Consider the following 16,694-nt stretch of genomic DNA (forward strand, 5'->3'; position numbering starts at 1 on the left):
CTACCTATTATTTTCAATAAATTATTGTGTATCTATATTTTCTATAAATTATCATGTACTTATTTTTCTGTAAATTTTTTTTGGTAAATAATATACCTATATTTTTATACGTATATATTTATATTTATATTTTTCATAGGTACATTATTGGATATGTAATTTACATATATATATTTTTGGTTTGCAATGGGCGATATGTTAGAGAGAATAGTAACCAAAAGAAATGGGGTGATTGATATGCTATTAATAATTACAATTATGGTAGTTAATAAAATGCTTGAAATAAATTATAAATAAAATATGAAGTTTAGTGGCAATGATGTAAAAACGTAGGAATACTATGACCTCTTATATCCTACTGGTCATTTAAATTTGAAATTGGGTTTTACATATAGATTTATAGAATGATGGGTATATGCCTAAGAAATAGAAAATGTAGGGACCTATATTGAACAAACCCAAGAAATAAAAAATGAGAAACAGTTGTTCTAATGAGAGAAACAGAAAAAAAAATGAACATTGATCAAATTATTCATCCCCCAAAAACAACGCGAAAACATTAGAACTCTGCAACAAATTAACACCAATTTCATGCGTGGATTCAAAGGTCTTGAAGCCCTTTAGCAAACAGAGAAGCAAAAGCTTGCATATGATGTTTTTCCAAAACCAAACCAACCTCAACATCTCCAGCAATACCATCCCTAGACTCTGCCAGGGACATGGCTCCTGTCTCTTCGATTGAAACCACCTCCACCTTGCTTGGCCTTCCCCATCCAAAATCTGTATCATAAATACCAAACCTTGGTGAACCAGCAACACCCATAGATCTCTTTTCACTCCTCACAGCAGAATAAAGTATTGGAAGCAAAGTCTCTGCCCCTTTCAAAATCCCATCACCATCCGCGCTTTTTATAGCTTCACTGATTTCGTTGACCACCACGGTCAACCCATCTTCTCCAAGAAGCCCTTTTCTCTCTGCAACTATTACACGGCCGGCTATGCAGTTCCCAAAATAGTTTGCAGGTATCGGAGGGTCGAAGCGAGGCCTGCAGTCCAGAGTGAAGCCCATCATATCTGGCTTATCGGTCTGTTTTTCCTCTGCCTTGAGTAAGCAAACCCATGTATAAGCACATGTTACAGAAAATGTTGACAAATGAGGACGATCAGATTGTTTTTCATTCTTGATCATCTCTGCCATTTTGGTCGAAACCCATTGCTTCATTGCTTCTATTTCCGGTCGTGTGATTACAAAGATGCCACGAACCGCGTCTGGTGGTGGAGATTTAAACTGCGTAACCATCAAGCTCCTGTTGTTGGGTCCGTCCAGATTCTGAAGCTGGTTCAAGAAGATTGGTTCGAGCCCGGCCGGGTCTTGGACGACTCTTCTGTCAAAAAATGGTTTCAGCTGATCTGGTAGAGCTGAACCAGATGGATCATCACCAAGATGTTTGCAAATGTGAGCCCATGATTTCACAAACATGGTTGAAGACTTGCCGTCTAGGATGGCATGGTGCATGGATGTTCCAATGGAGAAGCCGTTGCCGTTGGGGAAGACGGTGACTTGGAACGCCATGGCTGCGGCCTTTTCGTGAGATATTGGCAATTGGGGTACGAGAGGATGGTACTCTTTGGCCTCAACAAAGTTGCTACGACTTGAAAGATGGTGGAAATCAGCATGAGACTCGGCAATGGTGAGCGAAACGGCGTCCCCTTGGACATAATTGAGAACGGGTTTGGGGGAGTGTTGGGGCCAAGTGATGTTTCCTGCTAGAGGCCGGAAGCGTTGGAGGGTGACGGAGAGCGAGGCTTTGAGTTTTGAAAGGAGTGTGGTGGTTTCAAAGGAGTTGGAGATTTCATAGAAGAAAAGGCGTTGGACGGGTGCAAATCTGAGCCAGGGCAAATCAAACAAGGTTAGAGGAAGGGCCTCAGGAGTAGGTGTGGCTGAGCCAGCAGGTGAGCTTGGCTGTGGAGCAACATTGCAAACCTCAAGCACTCTGACTGAGTTTAGCTCTGCCATTGGGGATGGATAACGGAAGCAAATTTTTTTTTTGGTTGATCGAAATGGATGGAAGCAAAGTTGAATGAAAGGTTTGATATAAGTGTGTGGACGTGGGTGCCGCGTAGAAACCGACTTTGACTTGGACATGATTAATATTCCTTAATTCTTCAGAGGCCATGCCGCAAACGGTTGTAAAGATAAGAAGCAATGTGGCCAATCTAGTGTCTGGTTGTAATTTGTGTCTGTGGGACAGTCTTGAAATCTCTCTCTGTTTTGTGGTTATCCAAAATGAGTATCACCAGCCTCAAACAGTGAGAAGTCCAAGAATTTAGAAACCCAAAACTCTGCCCCTTCCAAAAGCCCATCATCCAAAAAAAAAAAAAAACTTGTCCAATATAAGTCCCTACATTTTTTATTTCTTAGACATATACCCATCATTTTATAAATCTATATGTAAAATCCAATTTCAAATTTAAATGACCAGTATGATATAAGAGGTCATAGTATTCCTACGTTTTTACATCATTGCCACTAAACTTCATATTTTATTTATAATTTATTTCAAGCATTTTATTAACTACCATAATTGTAATTATTAATAGCATATCAATCACCCCATTTCTTTTGGTTACTATTCTCTCTAACATATCGCCCATTGCAAACCAAAAATATATATATGTAAATTACATATCCAATAATGTACCTATGAAAAATATAAATATAAATATATACGTATAAAAATATAGGTATATTATTTACCAAAAAAAATTTACAGAAAAATAAGTACATGATAATTTATAGAAAATATAGATACACAATAATTTATTGAAAATAATAGGTAGATTATTACAGAAAAATAGGTACATAATAATTTATAGAAAACATAGATACACAATAATTTGTAATAAAAAAATAATAGGTAGATTATTATCCATGAAAAAACTAAATTATAGAAAAATAGGTGCACAATAATTTATATAAAAAAATAGGTAGATTATTACAGAAAAATAGGTACACAATAATTTATAATAAAAAAATAGGTAGATTATTATCCATGAAAAAAGTAGGTACAATAAATGAAGATTATTTTGGCCAACAAATTGTTGACTATATTAATGAATTTTAATAATAAAACGGATAATTAATTGCAGACAAAAATTTTAGAGGGAATCACCACAATAAATTGGGGAACCAAAAATGAAAACATCACCCCATTACACATTGAAAAATAAATAGGGGTATTTTGGCAATCAAAAAATTATAATAAATCAGATATTGAGTTTAATAAGATAACTTAATGAGTTGGATCCTAGTCATGAGTTTTTACTTATAAAAATTGGGTAATATTTATAGGAACAAAAAGTGAAGGGTTACAGGTAAGATAAGTTGAATTTAAAGGATGTAAGCTAAATTTACTATATAAAAAAATTTGTGAAATTCTGTAATGAGTGCGCCACGCCATATATGAAGGTTTCACAGAAGACCCTGAGCAAACAGAGCAGCAAAAGCATCCATATATCTGGGGCATTGACAAATGCATCCAATCTGAGCTGACATTACTTTTCAAGCAATCAATTTGTAACGATGGCTACTTTTTGGAGTTTCAAGTCGTCCACTACATCCAGAGAAATTATTATACTCAAATCGAAATGTTTTGCACCAAAAGGAGACTCAGAGATTTTAGGGACAAACAAAATGAGTAATAAGATCTCCTAAAATGAAGTCTTCAACAAAAAAACTATAAAAGGAATTGGACCATATATATTTAAAAATACTCATAAATATTTTTTAAAATATTATAAAGGATTATTAAACAAATAATTCAACAAGTTTCATAAAATCAAAACCCTATGACGGGGTTTAATATTGATCAAGAGCTCATATTATATGAAATTTTAATGTATTAATATATTATGTTAGAGTCAATATATGACACATAATATATATATATATATGTTGAAACAAGGAAAAAAAAATAAGGATATTTTGGAAAAGGCCAAAGGAGAGAGAAATATTTTTAAAAGAAACTAAAATGGACAAAAATGCCCTTATTTATTTTTGGATTTTCTAAGGAATCCTTTACATTTGCATGTCTTTTGTTTGAAAGTTGAGGGATTTTTCTGTATTTTTCAGAAAAATTTTAGCTTTTTCCAAAAGTGAAATTTTTTTTGTGGCTAAAACCTAAATTTACTAAAAAAAAATTGGGAGCCTTCTTAAAATTGGGGCCACATGCAAGGGCCGATCTTGCACACCCCAAAGCCGCCCATGACCAGAAGCTAAACCATTGAATGACCATATATGGGTGACACCATATTCCAACAATGAGGGCGATGTTGTGAAATTCAGGTTTATCAAATTAATCAAATTTTAGTGCTCACAAGTATACAAATCAGAAAATAGTATAGCTAAGTACATATATTGTCCCACATAGATATATTTAATTTTTAATATTTCTACCAATTAAACTGAAACTAATTTTAATTTGAGAAAATTTAATGGATGAAATTAATTTGAATTTGTAATTGAAAAACTAAAATTAAAGAAAGCACAAATTAAAGACAAAAAATGCATGACACGAGAGTAAGAAAACCAAGAGAGAGACACTAGAGCATCTGATTTCACAGTAACCAATCCTACCCAATCCCTTATTACGTATACCAATTCCAAGTAAGTTCCCTTATTGATGATCAATTTCCCTAAACTATTCAATAACTAGCATCTGGTTACATCAAAAGTATCTTTACATGTAATCCACTTTGGCATCTAAATGAATTCAACACATAAGCTCTATGAAAATTATGTAACAATCACACAAACCCTAATTGCATGGCATCTACAATTAGTCATTCATGATATCAATTGCAAGAAACAAAACTCAAGTTAGGTTTAGCATCTACTCTAACCACTAATTCAACTTAGATGGTGGCTAAACATCCAAACCAAATTAAACATTAAGTGCAGCAAAAGATACTTAAAAAATTAATAAAAAAATAAACTTGAAATTAATATTAACTAACCCTAACAAATATTTTTTTTTCCTCATAATCATATTTGAAATCACGATAAAAAATAGCATAAGTTTAGAAAACCTCTAATTTATCTTCCCCTTCTCTTGCCGTCCTCTTCTTTATCTTCCCTCCTCCCCCCAAAAAAAAACAGCAAAGCACTCTTATGTAACTCACAGTGAGCAAGTTCAAAAAGGGAAAGGAATTCTAATCCTACCTGGACTACAAGTCCTTTAAAAAAAAATTAATTAAAACTCCCAAAGCCACTTTCCCTACACATCACTTGCATCTTCAACTCATCCCATGCCTCATGTCACCAAGCTCACACAAAATTTCCTTATTTTGCTACAGCACAACCACGTTACGTTTAGCAATTGGCAAACATGAATTATTGTCATTCTAATTTGCGAAAACTGACTACCTGATTGATAATTGTCAAACAACCTCTATTATTTGATTCTTCTCATTTTTCGTAATTTAATTACCTAAAAGTAAAAACAATGAATTGTAGTGCACTTAACCATTCTAATCACACAAATTTAAGAGAAATATCATTAATTATATATATAAATATTAACATATCAAAGGCCTTCACGTGGAGACACAAAATTGAGTTACTCTTACTCACAACTTCTTTAGTTAAAAATAATAAACTTGAACATTATGGGCAAATGGTGCGACGTCGGTTTGTAATAAAAGTTGGCATAATGAGTTGTCAAAGTAGTTTTATGAATGCGTCCCACATAATGGGTTGTCAACTAGTCCTTTGTTAATTGTGAATTGGATATGGAGACAAGTGAATCCGAGTAGGGCTCTTGTTATTGCAGCCGTGCAGCTTTAGTCAAATCAAGAGTGCAGTCATAGTGCGATGTTTGGGCAGACGTCTGGGGTTCGAACCCCACCTCAAAAAAGAAAGGGTGCAGTCATTTTAGATGGTCCCATAGCCTCCTCCCTCTCTAATCATGGTTCCCCCCCGGTCTACTGAATTGAGTTGGACCCGAGTTCGAGTTCTCTTTCCATAAATTAGATTAATTTCTAATAATTTAAATTATTATTTGTATATAAAAAATAAATGAGAAGCAGTTGTTTTAAGACTCTTTAATATGCACAAATGATTCTTGTAATTTGGCCTAACAAAATGAGAGAAGCAGAGGACGATTGCAAACGAACATAACCAGAAGAACAAAAAAAATGAACATCGATCAAATTATTCATCTCCCCCAAAACAAAGCGAAAACATTAAAACTCTGCAACAAATTAACACCAATTTCATGCGTGGATTCAAAGGTCTTGAAGCCCTTTAGCAAACACAGAAGCAAAAGCTTGCATATGATGTTTTTCCAAAACCAAACCAACCTCAACATCTCCAGCAATACCATCCCTAGACTCTGCCAGGGACATGGCTCCTGTCACTTCGATCGAAACCACCTCCACCTTGTTTGGCCTTCCCCATCCAAAATCTGTATCATAAATCCCAAACCTTGGTGAACCAGCAACACCCATAAATCTCTTTTCACTCCTCACAGAAGAATAAACTATTGGAACCAAAGTCTCTGCCCCTTTCAAAATCCCATCATTGTCCGCACTTTTTATAGCTTCACTGATTTCGTTGACCGCCACGGTCAATCCATCTTCTCCAAGAAGCCCTTTTCTCTCTGCAACTATTACACGGCCTGCTATGCAGTTCCCAAAATAGTTTGCAGGTATCGGAGGGTCAAAGCGAGGCCTGCAGTCCAGAGTGAAGCCCATCATAACTGGCTTATCGGTCTGTTTTTCCTCTGCCTTGAGTAAGCAAACCCATGTATAAGCACATGTTACAGAAAATGTTGACAAATGAGGACGATCAGATTGTTTTTCATTCTTGATCATCTCTGCCATTTTGGTCGAAACCCATTGCTTCATTGCTTCTATTTCGGGTCGTGTGATTACAAAGATGCCACGAACCGCTTCTGGTGGTGGAGATTTAAACTGGGTAACCATCAAGCTCCTGTTGTTGGGTCCGTCCAGATTCTGAAGCTGGTTCAAGAAGATTGGTTCGAGCCCGGCCTGGTCTTGGACGACCCTTCTGTCAAAAAATGGTTTCAGCTGATCTGGTAGAGCTGAACCAGATAGATCATCACCAAGATGTTTGCAAATGTGAGCCCATGATTTCACAAACATGGTTGAAGACTTGCCGTCCAGGATGGCATGGTGCATGGATGTTCCAATGGAGAAGCCATTGCCGTTGGGAAAGATGGTGACTTGGAACGCCACGGCTGCGGCCTTTTCGTGAGAGGTTGTCAATTGGGGTACGAGAGAATGGTACTCTTTGGCCTCAACAAAGTTGCTACGGCTTGAAAGATGGTGGAAATCGGCATCAGACTCGGCTATGGTGAGTGAAACGGCGTCGCCTTGGACATAACTGAGAATGGGCTTGGGGGAGTCTTGGGGCCATTTGAGGTTCCCTGCTAGTGGTAGGAATTGTTGGAGGGCGACAGAGAGGGAGGCTTTGAGTTTTGAAACGAGTATGGTGGTGTCAAAGGAGTTGGAGATTTCATAGAAGAAAAGGCGTTGGACGGGTGCAAATCTGAGCCAGAGCAAATCAAACAAGGTTAGAGGAAGGGCCTCAGGCGGAGGTGTGGCTGAGCCAGCAGGTGAGCTTGGCTGTGGAGCAACATTGCAAACCTCAAGCACTCTGACTGAGTTTAGCTCTGCCATTGGGGATGGATCACGGAAGCAAATTTTTTAATTTTTTATTTGGTTGATCGGAATGAATGGAAGCAAAGTTGAATGAAAGGTTTGATATAAGTGTGCGGACGTGGGTGCCGAGTAGAAACCGACATTGACTTGTAGATGGTGATATTATGTTCGAATCCTAGTAGTGTGTGAAATAAATATCATCCTAGGATACGCCTAATTAATATTCCTTAATTCTTCAGAGGCCATGCCGCAAACGGTTGTAAAGATAAGAAGCAATGTGGCCAATCTAGTGTCTGTGGGACAGTCTTGAAATCTCTTTCTGTTTTGTGGTTATCCAAAATGAGTATCACCAGCCTCAAACAGTGAGAAGTCCAAGAATTTAGAAACCCAAAACTCTGCCCCTTCCAAAAGCCCATCATCGAAAAAAAAGAAAATAATTGGGAAATTCAGTAGTGAGTGTGCCATGCCATATATGAAGGTTTCACAGAAGACCATGAGCAAACAGAGCAGCAAAAGCATCCATATATTGTTTCTTCAAAACCAACCCAATCTCAACACCTCCACCACCATTCTTGCTATCTGACAACGAGATCGCCCCGTTTTATCTATAGAAACCACTTCTGTTCTCCTTGGTCTTCCCCATCCAAAATCAGTGTCATAAATCTGAAACCGATTTGAACCAGCAACGGAAGTCAATATAAAATAATTGGTCTGCGCATCACTGCTGTACAAAGTTGAAACCCAATTCTCTGCTCCATTCAAAATCCCCTTATTATCCAAACCTTTTATGGCTTCCCTAATTGCATGTACAGCCAAAACCAACCCATCTTCTCCAAACAGGCCTTTTGTCTCTGCAACTACTCTACCGCCCGCTATGCAGTTGCCAAAATAGTTGGCGGGGAGAGGAGGGTCCAGGGGGGACCTGCAGTCAATGCTAAAGATCATGGCTATTTTATCGCCTCTGATTTCCTTTGCCTTTGACTTGGCCAAGCAAACCCATGCATAGGCACATGTGAGAGAAAACGTTGAAAAGTGAACCGATTGATGTTGTTGTTGTTGTTGTTGCTTCTTCATCACCAAGTGCCTTAACGCTTGTATATTTGTGCTTGTGAATTCAAAGGTGCCTCGAACCGAGTCTGGTGGCACTGGAGCTTCCCAAAGCGCACACATCAAGCTTCGATTTTCGGGTCCGTCCAAATTCAGAAAGTGGTTCAAGTAGATGGATTCCAGCCCAGCAGGGTCCTTGATGACTACGCCATAAAATGGTTTTAGCTTATCCGGTAACAATAATCCTCCATGTTTACAGAGGTGAGCCCATTATTTAAGAAACAGGGTTGAACTTTTTCCATCTAGGATTGCATGGTGCATGCATGTTCCCATTGAAAATCCACGGCTAGGAAAGAGGGTGATTTGCAAGGCCATTGCTGCGGCTTTTTCATGAGATATTGCCAACTTGGGCACGAGAGGATGGTATTTTATGGCTTCAACAAATTCATTGCAACTTGAAAGATGGTCGAAATAATCAGAACGATGATCACCAGAGTAGTGGGCTATTGTGAGTGAAACGGCGTCGCCTTGGACATAATTGAGAAGGGGTTTGTGGGAAGTTTGAGGCCAAGTGAGGCTTCCTGCTAGAGGTAGAAAGTGTTGGAGGGCGAGGCTTTGAGTTTTGGAAGTATGGAATCAAAGAAGAGTGGTGTTGGGTCAGAGGAAGGAGGCAATTTGTAGAAGAATATGCGTTGAAAAGGTGGAAATCTTAGCCAGAATAGGTCAAAGAAAGTTAGCTCAGGAAGGAACCACGGTGTGGCTGGGGGCAATGGAACTTCTTGTGGTTCTGGAGCCACCCTGCAAATCTCAATTACTTTCACTACTGAGTTTGGCTCTGCCATTGCAGATGGAACCAAGTTATATGAAAATTCTTATAAATCGAGAGACCCTATTGAGCAACTACGTATAATGTTATAGCTTATTAGAAGCAACACAATTCAACAGTATTTCAAGTGTCATGATATATAAGATGCCACATGGCCAACACGAACATAATCGTGTTGGTCACATGTTCGTGTTGACCATATGATCAGAAATACATCATACATAGTATTTCAAGTGTACGATGTACGATGTATTCCTTTGGACTAAGATGGTGCTAGTGGTGGGTTCTGTCTACACTTTCTTCCACCGATCCGTAACCACATCCACATGTACGTTTGACTTTCTGTTTGTATGAGCATAACTTGGGTTGTATTTCACATGCATGACCTACAAGTATGATACTTTTAGCCTCTTATCGGTCGAATCTCATCAATTTATAACCAATAAACAACTGTAATGTTATATGGCTGCAACACAATTCAATAGTATTTCAGGTGTCATGATAAGATGCCATGTGGCCAACACGAACATGATCAGGAGCACCGACCCGATCACAAGTGGCATGGATCACGAAGTTCTGGCCAGCATAGCATGGTCAAAGGGTGCGATCAGTCGGTCTCACCCGCCCCAATTCATTACGACAGCCCTCCCTTTTTACACCGATATTCGAATCCCTTTTTTATAAATTAGATTAATTTTGAGTCATTTAAATTATCATTCATACTTTTTTATATATAAAAACAAAAAACAAAGAGCCATTTTCTCAACCAAAAAAAAAAGGAGACAAGGAGCCACTGTAAACCAACACAACAAAATCCATAGGAGAACAATGGATTTTTTATTTTATATAATCGATATTTTATTTTAATTTCATTTAAATTACAGAAATGTCATTCGAGAGTTGGGAGTATATGAGCTCTAAAGGGATTGTTGCAAAGGTTTCACAGGTCTTTAGCAAGCAGAGCAGCAAAAGCATCCATATATTGTTTTTTCAAAACCAACCCAATCTCAACACCTCCACCACCATTCTTGCTATCTGATAAAGAGATCGGCCCCGATTTATCTATAGACGCGACTTCTGTTCTCTTTGGTCTTCCCCATCCAAAATCAGTATCATAAAGCTGAAACCGATTTGAGCCAACAATGGTAAGCACTCTAACATCTGTGCTTTGCATATCACGGTACAAAGTTGAAATCCAATTCTCTGCACCATTCAACAGCCCCTTATCCAAACCTTTTATGACTTCAGTGATTGCATTTACAGCCAAAACCAACCCATCTTCTCCTAATAGGCCTTTTCTCTCTGCAACTACTGCACGGCCCGCTAGGCAGTTCCCAAAATAGTTTGAAGGTAGAGGAGGGTCCAAGCGGGACCTACAGTCAACGCTAAAGATCATAACTATTTTGTCACCTTCTATTTCCTCTGTCTTGGCTAAACAAACCCATGCATAGGCACATGTGAGAGAAAACGTTGACAAATGAAGCGATTGATATTGTTGTTGTTTCTTCTTCATCACCAAGTGCCTTAATGCTTCTATCTTTGTGCTTGTAAATTCAAAAGTGCCTCTGACAAAGTCTGGTGGCAGTGGAGCTCTGAAAATGGTGCACATCAAGCTTCTGTTGTTGGGTCGGTCCGAATTCAGAAATTGGTTCAAGAAAATTGGCTCGAGCCCAGCTCTGTCGTTTATAACCATTTTCCCATAAAATGGTTTTAGCTGATCCGGCAACTGGTTCGATGAAGATGCTAAAAATCCTCCATGTTTACAGAGGTGAGCCCATGATTTAAAAAACAGGGTTAAACTTTTTCCATCTAGGACTGCATGGTGCATGGATGTTCCGATTGAAAATCCACGGTTAGGAAAGTGGGTGATTTGCACTGCCATTGCTGCGGCTTTTTCATGAGATATTGCCAATTTGGGCACAAAATGATGGTATTCTCTGGCCTCAACAAATTCACTACCACTTGATAGATGGTTGAAATAATCAGCATGATGATTGGAGCACTGGGCTATTGTGAGTGAAACGGTGTCGCCTTGGACATAATTGAGAATGGGTTTGTGGGAACTTTGAGGCCAAGTGAGGTTTCCTGCTAGAGGAAGGAAGTGTTGGAGGGTGAGAGAGAGCGAGGCTTTGAGTTTTGGAAGTATGGAATCAAAGAAGAGTGGTGTGGAGTGAGAGGAAGGAGGCAATTCATAGAAGAATATGCGTTGAGAAGGTCGAAATCTTACCCATAATAGGTCAAAGAACGTTAGCTCATGAAGGAACTCTTGTGTGTCTGTATGTGATGGAACTTGTTGGGCCTGTGGTTGTGGAGCTACCCTGCAAATCTCAATTACTTTAACTGTGTTTTGATCTGCCATTGAAGATAGAAACAAGTTTAATGAAAATGCTTATTTTAAGAGGTTAAATGGGAGAGTTGGAATTGTGTTTTTTTAACTTCCTCCATAAAATTGATCTAAGAATATGATTGATGGAAGCCCAAAGTAGATGCTTTTACTTTACTCATCAATATAATATTTGATCCCTCAAGATACTCAGTGGCAATATTTAACCAATTAGACCTAGTGATAGTTGGCAGTGCAATGTGCATATCCAACTAAATAATTTCCAAATCTTAGATATAAAAAGCCCTAGTTGTTAAGAGAGAGAAAGCTTCATATATGGGGGTTTTCTCTTGATTCGGTCGGATCTTTAGTGTACTTTGATTTTTGAGGATCTATGTCGATCTACTCTTCTTTTGACAGATCTATTTCAACACCGCATTTACAGCTGTTAACAAATACAATCCAATATTCCTCAATTCTGTCAATATGCTTAATTAAAAAATGTTTGATATTAAATACTCAAAAGAAAATTCTCTCTCCCTCCCTCTCTTCCTATCCCCACCCAGCACGAGGCCTCCTCCCACACTCCCACCAACCCAGTCACCCGTTGAAATGTTGAGGTTAATTCTTCTTTTAATGGCTGCCAGCCTAGTGAGTGGTTGGTGTGGTGATGTCCTTTGCTTTCTCTTTTTCTTTGGGACCAAGGTGGTGGGTTCTAGCATGTGCGTATCCAATTAATTAATTAATCAATCAGATTGCGAATCTAAGCTAATTTGTCATCGTTCATCACTTTCTTTTACAAGCACCGACTTTTAAATTTTAAATTTCGAAGTGGAACAATTAGTTCAACTATTTTAATTTTCCTTTTCATCTTGCTTGGAAGAAAATGTAACCACATGTACGTTTGACTGTTTGTAGTAGGGGTGGCATTTTAAACCGAACAACCAAAAAACCGCAAAAATCAACCGACAATTTACTGTAATGAAACCGCAATCGCGGTAAACCGAACCGCATTTGCGATTGCGGTTGCGGTATGATTTTCAAAACTTGCGGTTACTGCAAACCGCAAAGTATAGCCGCATGGATAATGAGGTTGAATTCTATAAGGAAATAGAACATATGACAACTTGTAAGTAATTAGTTTATTTATGCTAATGTTATTTACGCTTCTTCTTATAATAAAATGTACTAAACTATGTTGTTTTACTTGTAGATAACATTGATGCTCAAACAACACAACGGGGTTCTTCAAATCCACTCACCACAAACACTTGAGTTTGTAACTTTAGTTTGTAACATTGGTGCATTGCATTTTCCTTTTAGTTTGTAACTTTAATTCACTTTGAATATGATTTTTCTTTTTGGTTGTAACTTTAATTCATTTTGCTTTGCATTTTCATTTTGGTTTGTAACTTTAAAGGATTTGGAATTGGAATGCTTGAGAAGTTTAACTTTAATTGGAATGCTTGGAATTGTAACTTTAATTTTCTTAGGTTGCGAATGCTTGAGAAGTTGAGGAGATTGTGAATTTATATATGCTTAAGAAATTGAGGTTGTGTATTTATTTATTTAGATTGTGAATTTATATTTTTGTGAATGCTTGAGAGCTTGCGGTTTTGAACCGCTAATTCGTGGTAACCGCTAATTCGAGGTCACCAAACCTCTAATTCGCGGTCACCAAACAGTAAATAGTCGATCGGTTTGCGGTTTGAGTAAAAATTCGTGGTTACCGAACCGCAACCACCCCTAGTTTGTAGCCCACAATTTAGGGAGTGGGACAAAGTTGATCACAAGTATAAAGGTCAGACGCATATGTCAAATATTTGACCATTTCTGTTGTTTAATATGCAAGACAATGAATTTCTAATCTGATTGTAGTTTTAATTACTCTTTTAAAGTGGTACATGGGGAGTAAAATTCAAACATATCATGACAGAGAAATTAGCAAGAACTCGATCAGGCCTCTCTTTGATGCCACCAACTCTGGTGTTGTACCAGGTGAACTCGGCCCCTTCAAACCCCATATCCTCCTGTGCGCAATCAGAAATGGCTTGTCGGAAAGCTAGCATTTGCCTGATTGATCTAGGTGCTCCCCCTTCCTTTTCTTTACTATGGAGCAGCTCGTTGAATCTCAACTAATTTGTCATCATTCATCACTTTCTTTTACAAGCACCAATTTTTAAATTTCAAAGTGGAACAATTAGTTCAACTATTTTAATTTTCCTTTTCAACTTGTTTGGAAGAAATTGTAACCACATCCACAATTTAGGGAGTAGGGCATAGTTGATCACAAGTAATATTATAATGATCAGACGCATATGTCAAATATTTGACAGTTTCTGCTGTTTAATATGCAAGGCATGAATTTCTAATTGTAGTTTAATTTGACATGTAAAATGACCCATAAAATAATTTTGATTTAAGATTAACACATAGGATTTTGAAGTGTGTCATAATGACATACATCTTTTCTTTCTTTCTTTTTTTGTTAGATTGGGAGGAAAGAAAGCAAGGGGGAAGGGGGAGGGCCACAACCACTGTGATAAGAAAAAAAAATTGTGACAAGAAAAAAATATATTGGATAGACGACTAAATAAATTGAATGTGGAAATTACGAAACAATGCTCAACAATTTAGCTTTCAAAGGTTGGCAAGACCTTCAGCAAACAGAGTAGCAAAAACTTGCATGGAATTTTTTTCCAAAACCAAGCCAACATCCACACCACCAGCACCATCCTTAGATTCAGACATTGACATGGCTCCTGTGCCTTCAATGGAAACGATCTCAACCTTGTTTGGCCTTCCCCATCCAAAATCAGTTTCATAAACCTCAAAGCGGGGTGAGCCAGCAACTGAAAGCATTTTCTCATCACCACCCACAGAGTACAAAGGCTTGATCCAGTTCTCTGCCCCACTCAAAACGCCATTGTCCAAGCTTTTCACAGCCTCACAAATTGCGTTGACTGCCACAGTCAACCCATCTTCACCTAAAAGCGCTTTTGTTTCTGCAACCACCAAACGAATCACTAAGCAGTTCCCAAAGTAATTTGAAGAGATAGGAGGATCTAAGCGAGACCTGCAGTCCACGGTAAACCCCATAAATGCTTTTCCGCCTTGTATTTCTTCTGCCTTCACTAAGCAAACCCAGGTGTAGGCACATGTTATGCAAAACGTGGACAAATATTTTTGAACCGATTGATATTCATGTTGATGGTTCTTCTCTTTCACCAAAAGCCTCAGTGCTTCGATCTTTGGGCGTGTGAACACAAAGGTGCCTCGAATCGAATCTGGAGCTGGAGCTCTAAATTTAGAAGGCATCAAGCTTCTATTGTTGGAACGTCCGTCCATACTTAGAAATTCGTCGTAGTAAATCGCCTCTAGCCCGGCCGGGTCTCCGATGACCCTTCTGTCAAAAAATGGTTTCAGCTGATCCGGTAACACTAAACTGGATGGATCATCATCAACATGTTTGCAAATGTGAGCCCATGATTTCATGAACATGGTTGAGGTCTTGCCGTCTAGGATTGCATGGTGAGTTGCAATGCCAATAGAGAATCCGCGGTTAGGAAATGTAGTGACTTGCAAAGCCATGGCTGCGGCTTTTTCCTGCGAGAAAGCCAACTGGGGTATAAGAGGGTGGTATTCTTTGGCTTCAACATCGAGGTTGTTGCTTGAAATATGGTCGAAATGATCGGCAGACTGGGATGTGGATATGGTGAGCGAAACGGCGTCGCCTTGGACATAGCTGAGAGTGGGCTTTGGGGAGTCTTGGGGCCATGTGAGGTTCCCTGCTAGTGGTAGGAATTGTTGGAGGGCGATAGAGAGCGAGGCTTTGAGTTTTGAAACGAGTGTGGTGGTGTCAAAGGAATTAGAAGAGATTTGATAGAAGAAAAGGCGTTGGACGGGTGCAAATCTGAGCCAGAGCAAATCAAACACGGTTAGAGGAAGGGCCTCAGGTGGTGGTGTGGCTGAGCAAGCTGGTGAGCTTGGTGGTGGAGCAACCTTGCAAACCTCAACCACTTTGACTGAGTTCGGCGCTGCCATTGGGGATGGATTATGGAAGCAAAGTTCAAACAAGGGTTTAATATAACTGATGGAGGGAGAAAAATGCCGGCTATTTGTTAACTTGTGTCAGTCCATATCGAATTGACTAATGGGCAATAGACATGTGCATATCGACTTGAAGAATGGGCAGATCTCATCTCATCATCAACCATTCATCACTTTGTGTTCACAAGCACGATGATTAAATTTAAATACATATGTTACACTTCAAATATTATTTAATTATCGACAATAGAATTCCCTTCATTCCATATCTTTGAATAGAAATTAATTAATAATTCTTTTGGAAGGGGAATCACAAACCTGTATAACTTTTGACGTTAAGCCTGGAGCTTTAGGGAATCGGGCAAGTTTGGGCAGACAACGTGCGTACCATGGAGATGAAGGTGATCACATCTTGTTACCACAAAAAAAAAAAAAAAGGAAAAAAAAGAAGGTGATCAGATGCATATACTAATTTTTTTTTTTATACAATTATTTTATGTATAGGCACCCACGCCCCTACGTTGCCATTCCCCTACCACTAGCAATCCCACAACAAATATCACATGTGATGGCACCACCACTATCACAAGATGATAAATGTTAAATTGCATGTATTTTTTTTGTCAAAACTTTAAATTACGTGTTTAATTTCGTTATAGCCAACAATGAACGTTACAAATTCTACAACATTACTTTTCATAATTTTAAATTTCATCCTTTAAGAATTTTTTAGTACTTTTAAATTTCCTCATCCAAACACAACTG

The 16,694-nt window shown here is 38.4% G+C and overlaps 1 protein-coding gene and 4 pseudogenes across 3 annotated transcripts; all 5 read right to left on the reverse strand.

Moving 5' to 3' along the window:
* Positions 1–427: 427 nt before the first annotated feature.
* LOC107880947 (malonyl-CoA:anthocyanidin 5-O-glucoside-6''-O-malonyltransferase pseudogene) lies at positions 428–2,132 on the reverse strand (annotated as a pseudogene). The gene has a single exon (XR_016126286.1). The product of XR_016126286.1 is annotated as a malonyl-CoA:anthocyanidin 5-O-glucoside-6''-O-malonyltransferase pseudogene (transcript).
* A 4,043-nt stretch (positions 2,133–6,175) lies between these two features.
* Positions 6,176–7,855, reverse strand: LOC103330119 (phenolic glucoside malonyltransferase 1 pseudogene; annotated as a pseudogene). Its single transcript, XR_016126287.1, has one exon. The product of XR_016126287.1 is annotated as a phenolic glucoside malonyltransferase 1 pseudogene (transcript).
* A 125-nt stretch (positions 7,856–7,980) lies between these two features.
* LOC103330248 (phenolic glucoside malonyltransferase 1-like) lies at positions 7,981–9,610 on the reverse strand (annotated as a pseudogene).
* An 838-nt stretch (positions 9,611–10,448) lies between these two features.
* LOC103330249 (BAHD acyltransferase At3g29680-like) lies at positions 10,449–11,984 on the reverse strand. Its single transcript, XM_008232791.2, has one exon. It carries the CDS (start codon positions 11,913–11,915, stop codon positions 10,497–10,499), a length of 1,419 nt encoding a protein of 472 aa, XP_008231013.2. The 5' UTR covers positions 11,916–11,984; the 3' UTR covers positions 10,449–10,496.
* A 2,415-nt stretch (positions 11,985–14,399) lies between these two features.
* Positions 14,400–15,923, reverse strand: LOC103330250 (malonyl-CoA:anthocyanidin 5-O-glucoside-6''-O-malonyltransferase pseudogene; annotated as a pseudogene).
* Between the last annotated feature and the right edge of the window lie 771 nt (positions 15,924–16,694).

The sequence above is a fragment of the Prunus mume genome, linkage group LG4, assembly GCF_029339155.1.
Source record: "Prunus mume cultivar Tortuosa linkage group LG4, ASM2933915v1, whole genome shotgun sequence".
Taxonomy (NCBI): Eukaryota; Viridiplantae; Streptophyta; class Magnoliopsida; order Rosales; family Rosaceae; genus Prunus; species Prunus mume.

What these genes read in the sequence shown, in the direction of transcription:
- LOC103330249 (XM_008232791.2), bottom strand. Translation starts at nt 11,915, where the DNA reads ATGGCAGATCAAAACACAGTTAAAGTAATTGAGATTTGCAGGGTAGCT.